At 38.8% G+C, this 14,788-nt stretch overlaps 2 protein-coding genes across 2 annotated transcripts; both read right to left on the reverse strand.

The window, feature by feature from the left end:
* Positions 1-3,304: 3,304 nt before the first annotated feature.
* LOC110455915 lies at positions 3,305-4,957 on the reverse strand. Its single transcript, XM_021506349.1, has one exon. It carries the CDS (start codon positions 4,955-4,957, stop codon positions 3,305-3,307), a length of 1,653 nt encoding a protein of 550 aa, XP_021362024.1.
* On the reverse strand, positions 4,754-8,728 carry LOC110455925. The gene has a single exon (XM_021506360.1). It carries the CDS (start codon positions 7,913-7,915, stop codon positions 5,150-5,152), a length of 2,766 nt encoding a protein of 921 aa, XP_021362035.1. The 5' UTR covers positions 7,916-8,728; the 3' UTR covers positions 4,754-5,149.
* Between the last annotated feature and the right edge of the window lie 6,060 nt (positions 8,729-14,788).

Here is a 14,788-nt window from a genome sequence, read left to right on the forward strand (position 1 = left end):
TAACACACAAGTTAACGTAAGTGATATGTGTGACGTTTCGATGACTAGAGCGCTATGTACCCTGTCACCTTCGTCAGTGAAGCGTACGATTGCAGGTTAATTATTGTCAACTCGTACATAGTTTACACCTGTGTGTACTTACGCTTCACTGGTCATTTATCTGATGAAGGTGACAGAGTACATACCGTACTAGTCATCGAAATGTCATTCTTACTGGCGGTGATACATAACCTTTCTACAATACATAATTACCAACCTGACGAAAATGATTAGAAACAGTCCGCTTACGTTTTACTCTGCTTTCTTAATATCAACAGTCTGTAAATAACAAATTAAAAATGAGAAAAAGATGTTTGTGCGTTTTTTCATTGTTTATTCTGTCCAAGGTTGGCTCAAATTATTTATTTTCTCTCTACTTATTACATGCATAGAAATTGACTTTTTTCGAGTACATACAATAAACATATAAGAGTTTTGTGATACGAATAACAGTTAAAAAGAACAATTAAGGAGAAAAAATATTACTGAATATTCATTTTAAAATTAACAAGATTTTAAGTGTTTTGTACGTTTATGACAAGTCATCATTTTATCAATTTTAATAATATTTGGCCTATATTAGTAGTACTTATCCCTATATAACTTGCAGTGGAGTTTATATATATATTTTTAAAAGCCGAACAATTTTTTAAAAAGAAATCCATCATTAATACGATGATTATAGAAAACATACTTGTTTTTACTGTCAATCTTATCATATATTCAGCAGAAGTGAGGTAAGTGTTTTTTATACAATACATTTCTTTGATATCCATTCAAACCTAAAGGTAAATTAAATATACATTCTGTTACAAAGATTTGTAAACTCTTCTTTACGCATTTTCATGGTTTCTGAGCGTATTCTGGTGGTTCGAATGAGAGAAAAATACTCTTTCATGCCCAAAGGTGTAGGATAGAGAAATCTCACCCTCGGGTTTTACCAAATTTGAAAAACCCTCGGGTGGAATTTCCCTATCCTACACCCCTGAGCATGAAAGAGTCTTATATTCCTACACCCCTTTCTTACCCTGACAGCTCTATCTTACACACCGGGAAATGAGAGAAAAACGATCTATTTGCCACGGTAATATCAGCATGTATGTCTATAACAAAGGTTTGATTAGGTCGTTATACTTCCAGGTGTATCATTCCTAATTATGTACGGATGGCCTTAGTGATATGAAAACTTCCGTCTAACGATAAATAGAAATATCTAATAAAAATAAATAAACGTAAGCTTGCCTTTATTGTTTGGAACCGGGAAACAACTTTAAACTTGTTTTGTTAAGGAAAAATTGATTGAGCGAGGCGGTCAAAACATTATTTAAAACTGGAAAATTAAGAAGTCAATAGGCCTCGTTTCATTTAAAATTGATTTGTCTGTCATCAAATCCACTTCTCTGTTCCCCTGAATTCCGACCCCTGCCATTTTGACTAATATCCCCCCCCCCCCCCCCCCCCCCCTAGCTATGTAAACATGTAGCGGCCAGCCTATATAATGTAACACTGTCGTAGCCGCACTGCATACCTTTGGCATCTACATTGCATTGTGGCCACAAAATACGATGCATGATTGTAGTGGACACAAAGGATGAAATAAAACACATACAATGTAATAGAAATTGAATAAGTCACCGCACAAATTGCATTAAATGAAATGTTTAGGAGATGTAACATAATATATAATAACTTTAAGATCCGTTTTACGTTAATAAGATTGTGTTGAACAGGATGCGTGACAACACGGTCTAAATATTGCAAAGAGGAAGTGAAATTTACACCGATTTTGGTTTCATGCGAATTGTTCAAAGTTTTAAAACATTCATACCTGCACGTATTCCTGTGTTAAATTCTCAGATGGTATTTAAATATAACAATGAGTGTAACAGAGAAATGAAACCCCCAGCTACAGGACATGTCTCGTGGTACAAAGACCTTGCAAGCTAGTTACATCCGGGTATGGTTTATGAACATGTATTCAACCAAACGAAAGGATAGGTAGATGTATTCCAGATTTTCAAATGATGTGTAGATAACGTGTGAAGTTGTTGGGGGTCTGGCGTTTACGGGGGTTAACTTATCAAAACAAAGTTATCTTAAATGTTGTTACTTTCCCGAAAGGAACCCTTGAAAGCTAATAAAAATGTAAAAACTCGAGTCTTCTTAATCAAAACATTAATTGCACCCACCTCATTCCATAATCAGAAATAAGCGAAAGAAAGCAAATGATTAAAACTGTTTAATGATTAAAAGTTTTAATTTCTGTAAACTGCTTTCTAAATAATGACAGTTTGTATAGGACATTTAGGAATTCCAACAGTTCACTGATCAATATCACTATTTATTTGATTTATTTGATTTTACTTAAGTGAGGTAAGACAGTATTGAATAAAAGACATTTCGAGATTTAAGGTCCCTAAGCAGCCTAATGGACACACATCTTGTCGTACTTTTAATTTTCTTGTGATAAATTTAACAAAAAAAGTAGATTTGTATCATTTTATGAGTTAATACAACATAGTTAACATTGATATCATGACCTTGGTTTATGAACACATGCGGTTTTTATCTTTGGTGTACAAACCCCAGCACACTGGATATCCCTTCACATTGAGTTATAATTATGGTTGATTCGTGTTTGGCAACACAACCTTTTGTCAGTGACACAACAGCACAAAAATTACGGCACATACCAAGATATGGTATCGTTCATGATAAGAATTTGCTTCTCCACATAAAAAATCGTCAAATATCTATATAAAACATCTATATAAAATATCCATATGTATAAAATCTACATAAAATATCTATATTAATAAAATATCTATATAAAATATCTATATAAAACGCCTTTACTTATTGCGTCACGGTGAACGTTGAGGGATTATTGTAGGAAAGTAACATCAAAATGTCTCCATTTACAACAAACAGTATTGCAGCGCCCTGGTCGATAATGTCACCACTTCAGGTGGCAATATTTGTGATTAAGTACGCGAAGAGGCATCGCAGACACCTGTTTATATCCAGGCTCACTTTCAGCGAATCACGACTTCCTGTTTGTTAGCACAATACGACTTCCTGCTGTCAGTAAAACACGACATCACCATGAATTCCTGTTTTTTTAATAAAAACATTACTTTTTATTTGGCAACACAAAACTGTTTTACTGTTAGTCAATACAACAAGTCTTCGTACCAGTCAATACTACATTGTACTATTATATCATGTTTATAATGAAGATGATAATAGAGATTTCATCACAAGATTATAATATTGTGAGGAGATCACGAACACTAATCACCATGGAGATGGTCATGATTGTAGTGTTGACACCACCAACACTAATTACCATGCAGATGGTCCTGATTGTAGTGTTGACACCACAAACACTAAACACCATGGAGATGGTCCTGATTGTAGTGTTGCCACCACCAACCCTAATTACCATGGAGATGGTCCTGATTGTAGAGTTGACACCACCAACACTAATTACCATGGTGATGGTCCTGATTGTAGTGTTGACACCACAAACACTAAACACCATGGAGATGGTCCTGATTGTAGTGTTGCCACCACCAACCCTAATTACCATGGAGATGGTCCTGATTGTCGTGTTGACACCACCAACACTAATTACCATGCAGATGGTCCTGATTGTAGTGTTGACACCACCAACCCTAATTACCATGGAGATGGTCCTGATTGTAGTGTTAACACCACCAACACTAATTACCATGGAGATCGTCCTGATTGTAGTGTTGACACCACCAACTCTAATTACCATGGAGATGGTCATGATTGTCGTGTTGACACCACCAACACTAATCACCATGGAGATGGTCATTGTGAGGAGATCACGAACACTAATCACCATGGAGATGGTCATGATTGTCGTGTTGACACCACCAACACTAATCACCATGGAGATTGACCTGATTGTAGAGTTGACACCACCAACACTAATTACCATGGAAATGGTCCTGATTGTAGTGTTGACACCACCAACCCTAATCACCATGGAGATGGTCCTGATTGTATTGTTGACACCACCAACACTAATTACCATGCAGATGGTCCTGATTGTAGTGTTGACACCACCAACACTAAACACCATGGAGATGGTCATGATTGTAGTGTTGAAACCACCAACACTAATTACCATGGAGATGGTCCTGATTGTCGTGTTGACACCACCAACACTAATTACCATGGTGATGGTCCTGATTGTAGTGTTGACACCACAAACACTAAACACCATGGAGATGGTCCTGATTGGAGTGTTGACACCACCAACACTAATTACCATGGTGATGGTCCTGATTGTAGTGTTGACACCACAAACACTAAACACCATGGAGATGGTCCTGATTGTAGTGTTGACTCCACCAACACTAATCACCATGGAGATGGTCATTGTGAGGAGATCACGAACACTAATCACCATGGAGATGGTCATGATTGTCGTGTTGACACCACCAACACTAATTACCATGGAAATGGTCCTGATTGTAGTGTTGACACCACCAACCCTAATTACCATGGAGATGGTCCTGATTGTGGTGTTGACACCACCAACACTAATTACCATGGAGATCGTCCTGATTGTAGTGTTGACACCACCAACTCTAATTACCATGGAGATGGTCATGATTGTAGTGTTGACCCCACCAACACTAATCACCATGGAGATGGTCATTGTGAGGAGATCACGAACACTAATCACCATGGAGATGGTCATGATTGTCGTGTTGACACCACCAACACTAATTACCATGGAGATGCTCCTGGTTGTAGTGTTGACACCACCAACACTAATCGCCATGGAGATGGTCCTGATTGTAGTGTTGACACCACCAACACTAATCACCATGGAGATTGACCTGATTGTAGTGTTGACACCACCAACACTAATTGCCATGGAGAATGTCTTGATTGTGGTGTTTTACAACACCCACACTTATCACCGTGGAGACTCTATGAGTTGTTGTAATCTCAAGCACTTGCACCAGCGAGACACTTCTGATCGGTGTTATGAAACCACGAAAATTCGTCACCACGGAGACAGTTGTGGGTACACTTCTGATCGTTGTGATGACACCACGAAAAAACTTTACCATGGGGACTGAAATGATCGCTGAAAAGACACAACCCGCTTAGATTTTAACTTGGAACTGTACACATTTATCATTCCATTATCAAAACCCACCCACAGGTGACCGTTGCTGTACAGAGCCAGTGACCAGGGCGTGGCCTGTTCACTGACCAGCACCCTTAGTAACTGACACGACTTGTCAAGCAGCTGGATCTCTTTCGTATAATGTTCCGCTATAATGATATTGTCGAATGGGTCGAATCTGACGTCCGTGATAAAGAACTTTTCCGTGATTTTTGGCAAATTTTGATTTACCAGAATGACCTTGTTGTGATCTATGTACCTAAGAATTAAGGTCATGTGACTATCCAGCAACACTAGATGACTCATGGACGGTGAAGTATAATTAATGACAGCCACCGTCCTGCACACTTTATTCAAACATATCCTGGAGGGTAAAAAGAACAGATCATCACCGTCCCTGTCTAACTGAGCACGAGCCATCTCCTGGCAGGTGGCGCCACTGTACTTGACGACAACGGATGTACTTCCTAGTTCTATAGACCACGATGTCTTGTCTGTTAGCGTGACAAACATCTCGTCGGTGAAGCCGCTACAGATGTAGGAAGGACAGAGAGGTGCCGTGCTGAAGAAGGTCCTTACCTGGAAGTTTTGCAATACTTGCTTGATGCACATTTCGTCACGGCAGCATACCAATAATTGGCTATCCAACATTGTCATCCCCAGGACAAGTGTGTCCAACTGAATCGTACGCTTGACCCGACCTCTCCGATTTACCAGTACGATTTCATTTTCTCTGTTGAAGGACGATAACCAGCACCGCTCTTCAGTTATGGGACAGGCAATAATCACAGGCGAGTCGATGGAGAACGTCTGTTTGAGTTTTAACCTGGCGGACGGATCCTGTTGTGGAAATGAGGGTCTACGTAGCGTAGGCAATGTACTACATTGTGGAAAATTGGGATTTGTACGGCGTAGGTCAACTGGTTTTTGTGGAGTACGATACACGACGGGCCTCTCCTCGAACAGGCAACTAGGTAGATCGCTATTGGCCTTATTGCCATTCAGCTTGTCCGTGGTTCTCCCTTCATGGATTTCTTTGCTTTTTCTTTCCATTATTGGGAATTCCTTGCTCGGAAAGAGTTCACGAGTTTTCGGTTTAGGACGAAGTACCGCCGGCTCAACGTCGATATCAGCAGAGGCGTTTGAGGAGTTTTTGAATGAGTGCAAGGTATCTGCAGTCTCTTTAACATTTGTATCGAACTCTTTGAAATTTACTGAATCAAAATAGTTCTGTTTGAAACTTTCCCCTCTCTCAATGCCCTTTCCTAACGATACTGTATCGCTTTCTTCATCATAGGAATTAAATTGTTCTTCACTTACGATATCGATAGGAGAAAGCATGTTCTCTTCAACAGGTGTTGACGAAGACGGTTCAGTATTTGGTAAAGTTTCCTGATCCACGTTTGTATTTCTATCTTGATTACCTTGTTCGGCGACCTCTTGGTGATCATTAAGGAATACTGTTAGGCTCTCTAAAGAAGACGATATTGGCGTTTGAACACATGTAGACAATTCACCCTCTGTTGTCGTTTCTGCAGGAATAAAAACTTCTTCTTCATTTGGTAGAATATCGTACTTCTTTTCGTCCAAGCGATGTTGCGTATTGTCACCAAGATCGGATGCTAGTGTAGACACACTTGACGGTATCGACTCATCACATGTAGATTCAGATTGAGAAAATTCATCCGAGAAGTGAAGGAAGTTGTCAAAGTGCTTCATGTTTTGACACGGAAGGTTGCCGTCGGGTAACTGTGTCACAGTGTTACCATCGGCTTCATCAGCATCATCACAAATTTCAGTCTCAAGAAAAGGCAAAAATGGTAAATTTGGGGCATGTTCCAAATTTTCTGAAGTGACAGAGAAATAATCTGCTTCTTCATTCTTTGTCGAATCAGGACAAACAATGTCTTGATTCTCGTTGGTAACCAAATGAACATTCTCGTTGTCTTCATCTTTAGAACATTTCGAGATATTTTCATGCTTAGACACAGGCTGTGTAACTTGATTTGACAAACATATCTCTTCCAGATCTTCCAGAACAAATGTACCATCCTCATTGAAAAATGAGGGATACGACAATTTCACATTCTCCACTACTTCCTTTCCAAACAACAGTTTGATGTCGTCCTCCGTTGAATCCTCTGTCAGAGTTGTTCTCTCTATCACAGGAAATGTTCCTCGAACAATATCAGGACGATCAATAAATCGTCCATGTGCAATTATATCCGTGGCGTTTTCACATGCCAACAGCTTGGTTACCTCGCTATCAAAGTCACTTGCAGATAAAAGAGAAGCTTGAATGTTCTTCTGTTCAGCGTCAATCTGATCCAAAACTTCAGCAGATCTTTGTGTATTTATTTGAAGAAGGTTTCCTGCCATCAAATCAACTTGACGTTTTATGCTTTCCCGTCTTCTAATGATAGTCTGCAGTCGCGACTCGGATAAATCACGTTCTTTCTGAATTATCAAGGAATACGTAACTAAATCAGATTCTAAATGTCTGCGCAATAATGCATTTGTGTCCAGCTCCTGCCTCAAGTTCTTCATAACGCATTTGGATGCGGAGTCGAATGTGAGCAGTTGGTGTCCCCGATGAGAGTCACCCTCAATACACCTGTCACACACGAACATGTACGTACAGGAAATACACGCCATCACGCACGAACGTCCATCGTGGACTGGACAGATCGAGTCCGACATGACAGGAGACAGTTTAAAAATAGTAATGTCGCCAGATATTTTGACAGTTCACTGCGAGTACATGCCAGTACCAACGTAAGTATTAACTTCAGACCACTTAGATCACTGTCTGTATGCAATAAGCGTTTATAACATCGTCGCGGACAATTCTAATGAAACATTATCCGTATATCTATACTAATAACAATGACAATATTTACCATCGATGTCCTTGTCTAGAAAATGGCGGGAAAGCAATTAAAACTTCCAATATCTGTAAATCACAACACGGGCTGGTATTTAATCGTTGTACCAGACGTTTAACCCCACATAAACCTCCAACCGGGATGTTATCAGCAGTAGAGAATGTTCCAGTCGGAGGATTGTCCGGTAGATATTGAGTGTTTTCGCTACAGTAAAGTTAATCATCAACTGTTAACTCGTACTTCCGGGTTCTCCATGTGTCTATAGATAAACAACAATTCACACGACCCACTTCGTATAGCGGGACACACATGTTTAGGAATACCCTATGTACACGTAAGCCCTGCGTGTTGCACAAAATATGTATGTAGTCAGCCGTTTCGAGCCCGTCTTACCTGTAAAAAACTAACCTATACTATTTCAATGACAATCTTGTTTGTTTCGGGTGATATTGCATACAGCAGGGTTTTTGCTTTGTCCAAGTTACACAAGACGGATAAACAAAGTTATTCTTTGATCTGTTTTTTTCTATTTAAAGTTTGTAATAGAAGTACACATTGAGGGGCACGTTTTACGCGGTGACGCTGATACCGAGCTTTAACAATATCGACAGGTATGTACAGCTTTCTGGTTTGTAGACGACAGAGGTGGCCGTACAGGTACACCTACGTTAGGGCGATATGGGTCTTAATATTAGCCTTGAGTGGATTTCTATAAAACATGCATGGCTTAAAGATTCAATCTTTATGAGATGTAGATAGGTATTACTTTTTTAAATGTTACATTCGCCCCAGTGCAGACGAGCAATCTAAATACACCCCTCGGATACCTGTACACCACGTAAGCTGCAGATATGTAAAACGTTACATTGACAACAAATGAGTCATAATGTTGTAAGAAAGTATCTGTTACGCATACTAATAAGGGAAAAAAATAGATGAATGTTGAGATAATTTGAATTTAAAGACGCGGTGAAGCTAAACGTTTAAGAGCATACGTAAAAACTCGTCAATCGGGTATGAAATGTGTGTAGGCAGTGGAGTAGGATAAGTACAGGTGATCATTAGTCAGAAGGTAATCACTATTCGAGTACGACACAATATCGTCTGAAAGAAATGACCTGGAACCACTTTCAGTAAAAATATTTTAAAATGACGTCTTTCACAACAGAGTTATTGACAAAAAATGCCTTGTTCAGGTTATGTATAAGCTATTCAGCGTCGACGAGAATATGGGAGAGCTATAACCAATTTGTGTTCTTTTATAAGCAATTTTCAGGAGCTGAAATTACATTGAGAGAAACAATTGAAGTAGTTTCGAAAGAGTATTCACATTTTGTATTATATATATAAATAACAAAAAGATCAAATGAACACAAAACAAAAATATGTGGAAGATTTATTTTTTAATATGAAACAAGTACCGATTGGGGAAAAAATGACTGCGAATAAGATACTTATCACAAAATAGAAAACAATTAAAATAGCATCTGTTGTAAATCACACTTACGACTCAGACCGGAAGTAACCCGACAATGTTGTACAATGTAGAGTAGGTTACTTGGTCCTGGTATCACAATTCGTCAGACCGGAAGTAACCCGACAGTGTTGTACAATTTAGAGTAGGGTACTTGGTCCTGGTATCACAATTCGGCAGACCGGAAGTAACCCGACAATGTTGTACAATGTAGAGTAGGGTCCTTGGTCCTGGTATCACAATTCGTCAGACCGGGAGTAACCCGACAATGTTGACCAATGTAGAATAGGTTACTTGGTCCTGGTATCACAATTCTTCAGACCGGAAGTAACCCGACAATGTTGACCAATGTATAGTAGGGTACTTGGTCCTGGTATCACAATCCGCCAGACCGGAAGTAACCCGACAATGTTGTACTATGTAGAGTAGGGTACTTGGTCCTGGTATCCCAATTCGTCAGACCGGAAGTAACCCGATAATGTTGTACAATGTAGAGTAGGGTACGTGGTCCTGGTATCACAATTCTTCAGACCGGAGTAACCCGACAATGTTGACCAATGTAGAGCAGGGTACTTGGTCCTGGTATCACAATTCTTCAGACCGGAGTAACCCGACAATGTTGACCAATGTATAGTAGGGTACTTGGTCCTGGTATCACAATACGTCAGACCGGAAGTAACCCGACAATGGTGTACAATGTAGAGTAGGGTGCTTGGTCCTGGTATAACAATTCTTCAGACCGGAAGTAACCCGACAATGTTGTCCAATGTAGAGTAGGGTACTTGGTCCTTGTATCACAATACGTCAGACCGGAAGTAACCCGACAATGTTGAACAATGTAGAGTAGGGTACTTGGTCCTGGGATCACAATTCGTCAGACCGGAAGTAACCCGAAAATGTTGTACAATGTAGAGTAGGGTACGTGGTCCTGGTATCACAATTCTTCAGACCGGAAGTAACCCGACAATGTTGACCAATGTAGAGTAGGGTACTTGGTCCTGGTATCACAATTCGTCAGCCAAAGATTAATTCATTAAAGCAATGCTTTCCCTAAGGGAAAATTTAAATTGCAGAAAATTGATAGTGCTTTGTGAAACCACAGCGAGTGTCTTTCAGAAATTCTGAAATTTCTCAATCAATGCACATTTATGATGAGGAAATACTCATTACACGTTATAGGTACCTCAGGCTATCAGGTATGAAACAAGCGTTGATATAACCTATCTTATACAACCTCTGGCTCAATCAGACGCTTGTTTCGTTATCCGTGTCCAATTGACTCTCATTTACACCTGAACTCTATAGTTAATGTCATGGTATAAACTATGTTTAAAAAATATCAACAACAAATGAACAGGCTCTAGATTCCTGGAGCAACTCTTAAACTTAAGTTGTATTCCAAAGGAAGATAATATTAGAGTAAAGTAAAATCTAAGAGTAGGTTTTGGTTTGGTTTTATTTTGTTTAATGTCCTATTAACCACGGGGACCTGATAATTTTTTACAGCTACATTTGGACCTAAACTAAGGTGTTCAGAGTAATTTTATATGTTTTAGGGGTTTTGATCGACTTTCGGTAAAAATGACACCCAATGATGATATATACGAGAAGGGCGGAAAGCTCTCGATGTCGAAAAGTCTCCACGTAACTTTCTTGCATCAAAAACAACAGTATTTCTAGTTGAAGTATGAATCAATGCTATATACCATTGGAGAGATGGGATTATTTTTTAACTCCTATATAAAATACGTGAAATGTATTTTCTTCTGCGGACATCGTCTCTCTTTCCTCCAAAAACAATCCTAAAACATGTAAAATTACTCTGAACACCTTACTTTAGGTCAAAATATAGCTGTTACAAATGCTCAGGTCCCTGTGCTATTCACAGCTAAGGACTAGGACGTGCCTCTATGTATGTGGGTATGTGGGTAGGTGGTATGTTGGGAGGGGGGGGGGGGGGGGCTCCTTGCGATAGTACAGATATGATGCCGATTTTTGAGTACTTCCTCACTGAAATACTATGCCGAAGGCACCATTTACAGTATTCCTCTCGGTCCCATTATACTGACGCAGGAAAACCAGCTGTTGTGCTTGTCCTAAATGCTGTACGTTGAGTAAAGAATAACCACTACCATTTTGAACGACTCCGGTATGTCCAGGCCTGGGGATGTGCCCCTTGCCTTCCAGACTTTTCGAATTTCCAATAACCAGGCCAAATGTGAGGCATTCCCAAGGGGGCGCTAGGAAATAAAACGCTGTTTTGTCATGGTAACTCTTCTTCAATTCTGCAGTGAGCTCCCACATTAGTTGCCTCCTACAACATGTAGTCAGTAACAGCAGGCATATGTTCTTTGAGTAGGGGGCTATCCTTATTTTCAAGTAATATTTTCCTATGGGAAAAAGATAAGGAACCCGAACAAGTTAAATAAAATCGTTCGTAAAATAGGGACAGGGTGGTGTAACCGTGTGGTCTATATTTAAAAAATCTACCGTAATGATATTTGAAATCTAATGAACATGCGTAGAAGTAATTGAACTGTTTGGGTTATGTCCCTTTTAACACCACTCTGTCAATTTAGCCACTGATCATGACCATATCTCCTGTACATACCCTTCGAGTACCGAAAATGGAATGACCCCAACATAAAATGGAATTAAATGGAATACTATATCGGCGTAACAATTAATAAACATATGTCATGAAGTTCATTATAACCTGGCAAAAACATTCATTTCACTCTCATTGTCTCACACACATCCTTGATATCCAGGGGTTACGCTCACTTTCTTCTCCACACATCCTCGATATCCAGGGGTTACGCTCACTTTCCTCTCCACACATCCTCGATATCCGGGGGTTACGCTCACTTTCCTCTCCACACCCCTGGAATATGTCATAGCAAAATTGAAGGCTCGGTGCATGTGTGCCACCTTCTTGATGAGATAAGAAGACTAGTTCGATCCTTTGATGTACATCACAAGAATATCGCGGTCACATAACGGCACACATTGACAGGCTTTGAAGTCGGGCGTCTCTCCTTTTAAGATTATCAGCCTAGTGATTGGTCATGGTTTTTTTTACCTGAGACCAATCAAACAGCTATGTTCGTGCCTTTAATTTTGCTATGACATATCCCAGGGTTGAAGAGAGCGAAAGTGACCCCTGGATATCGAGGATGCCTCACATACAGCACACGCTAACATGTCAATCACAGCTTCAAAATGACAATGATATATACATTATTATATAAAGTGAGAGAAGGAAATGTAAAAAACTGAATATCAACAAATGAGGAGAAAAACGGACCTTGGTTAGAGGAAAATGTAATCTTCCTACCGTAGCTCCATAAGACAGTGGGAATCTGACTCGATTGTAAATACTTTGTGTAGTAAAAAACTATTTATATTCATAATGAAAATCTCAGAAAAGCACAAACAATAATAACCATTTAACCTTTAGAGTATTTCGAAAAAGAAACATACTTTTGAAAATTTGAACAATGAAGTCGTAAATGACTAAATAAGCCAGCCCTTATCAGTTCTGGATTGAAAATACTCCAATCAACAATCAAGACATTCAATAGTTCGATAATATAAAACGATCACTTCTCAATCAACCTAGCGTTTCTCTTTCATAGATCCCTAGGATAAAGTCGAGCACGCATCACGTTACCCGGTATCCTTACACGATATGGCATTGTTACACATCGTGGGGTGATCACATGGTATACAATATCACGTTACTCGGTATCCTTACACGATATGTCACTGTTACACATCGTGGGGTGATCACATGGTATACAGCATCACGTTACCCGGTATCCTTACACGATATGTCACTGTTACACATCGTGGGGTGATCACATGGTATACAGCATCACGTTACTCGGTATCCTTACACTATATGTCACTGTTACACATCGTGGGGTGATCACATGGTATACAGCATCACGTTACTCGGTATCCTTACACGATATGTCACTGGTTCCACATCGTGAGGTGATCACATGGTATACAGCATCACGTTACTCGGTATCCTTACACGATATGTCACTGTTACATATCGTGAGGTGAACACATTGAATAAAATATCACATTTAATTGTATGGAATCAAATAAACTTCGTCCACACTTGGTTACTTACTTCGTGCTTCAGGTCTTGTTTCTGTTTGTTTTAAGATTTCCTGGAGTTATACCTTGTGAAATGTGTGACTGTTATTCAACCCTGGATGTCATTAGCACATCATCAGGATTCTCTTTCTAGCCTATGAGCATCGGTTACCACACAAAATGTGTCGCTCCATAATACTATTTCACATATAGTAAGTGTATTAATTTGACGCAACCTAGAATGTATAGAATGTGTACAGGGTTACTGGTTTTGTTGTTTTCATGTGTGTTAATAGATTATATTCTGTTTTTCACGCCATTGGTTTTGAAGTACAATGTGTGTTAATAGATGATTTTCCATGTTTTAGGTTATTAGTTTTGAAGCACAATGTGTGTTAATAGAGTATATTCTGTTTTTCACGCCATTGGTTTTTAAGTACAATGTGTGTTAAAAGATGATTTTCCATGGTTTACGTTATTAGTTGTGTGTAAATAGATGGTTTTCCATGTTTGACGCTATTAGTTTTGATGTTCAATGTGTGTAAATAGATGATTTTCCATGTTTTACGTTATTAGTTTTGATGTACAATGTGTGTAAATAGATGGTTTTCCATGTTTGACGTTATTAGTTTTGATGTACAATGTGTGTTAATAGATGATTTTCCATGTTTTACGTTATTAGTTTTGATGTACAATGTGTGTAAATAGATGATTTTCCATGTTTTACGTTATTAGTTTTGAAGTACAATGTGTGTAAATAGATGATTTTCCATGTTTTACGTTATTAGTTTTGAAGTACAATGTTTATTCATAGATGATTTTCCATGTTTTACGTTATTAGTTTAGATGTACAATGTGTGTAAATAGATGATTTTCCATGTTTTACGTTATTAGTTTTGAATTACACTGTGTGTTTATAGATGATTTTCCATGTTTTACGTTATTAGTTTAGATGTACAATGTGTGTAAATAGATGATTTTCCATGTTTTACGTTATTAGCTTTGATGTACAATGTGTGTTTATAGATGATTTTCCATGTTTTACGTTATTAGCTTTGATGTACAATGTGTGTTTATAGATGATTTTCCATGTTTTACGTTATT

Source organism: Mizuhopecten yessoensis, unplaced genomic scaffold, assembly GCF_002113885.1.
Source record: "Mizuhopecten yessoensis strain PY_sf001 unplaced genomic scaffold, ASM211388v2 scaffold8421, whole genome shotgun sequence".
Taxonomy (NCBI): Eukaryota; Metazoa; Mollusca; class Bivalvia; order Pectinida; family Pectinidae; genus Mizuhopecten; species Mizuhopecten yessoensis.

What these genes read in the sequence shown, in the direction of transcription:
- LOC110455915 (XM_021506349.1), bottom strand. Translation starts at nt 4,957, where the DNA reads ATGGCAATTAGTGTTGGTGGTGTCAACACTACAATCAGGTCAATCTCC.
- LOC110455925 (XM_021506360.1), bottom strand. Translation starts at nt 7,915, where the DNA reads ATGTCGGACTCGATCTGTCCAGTCCACGATGGACGTTCGTGCGTGATG.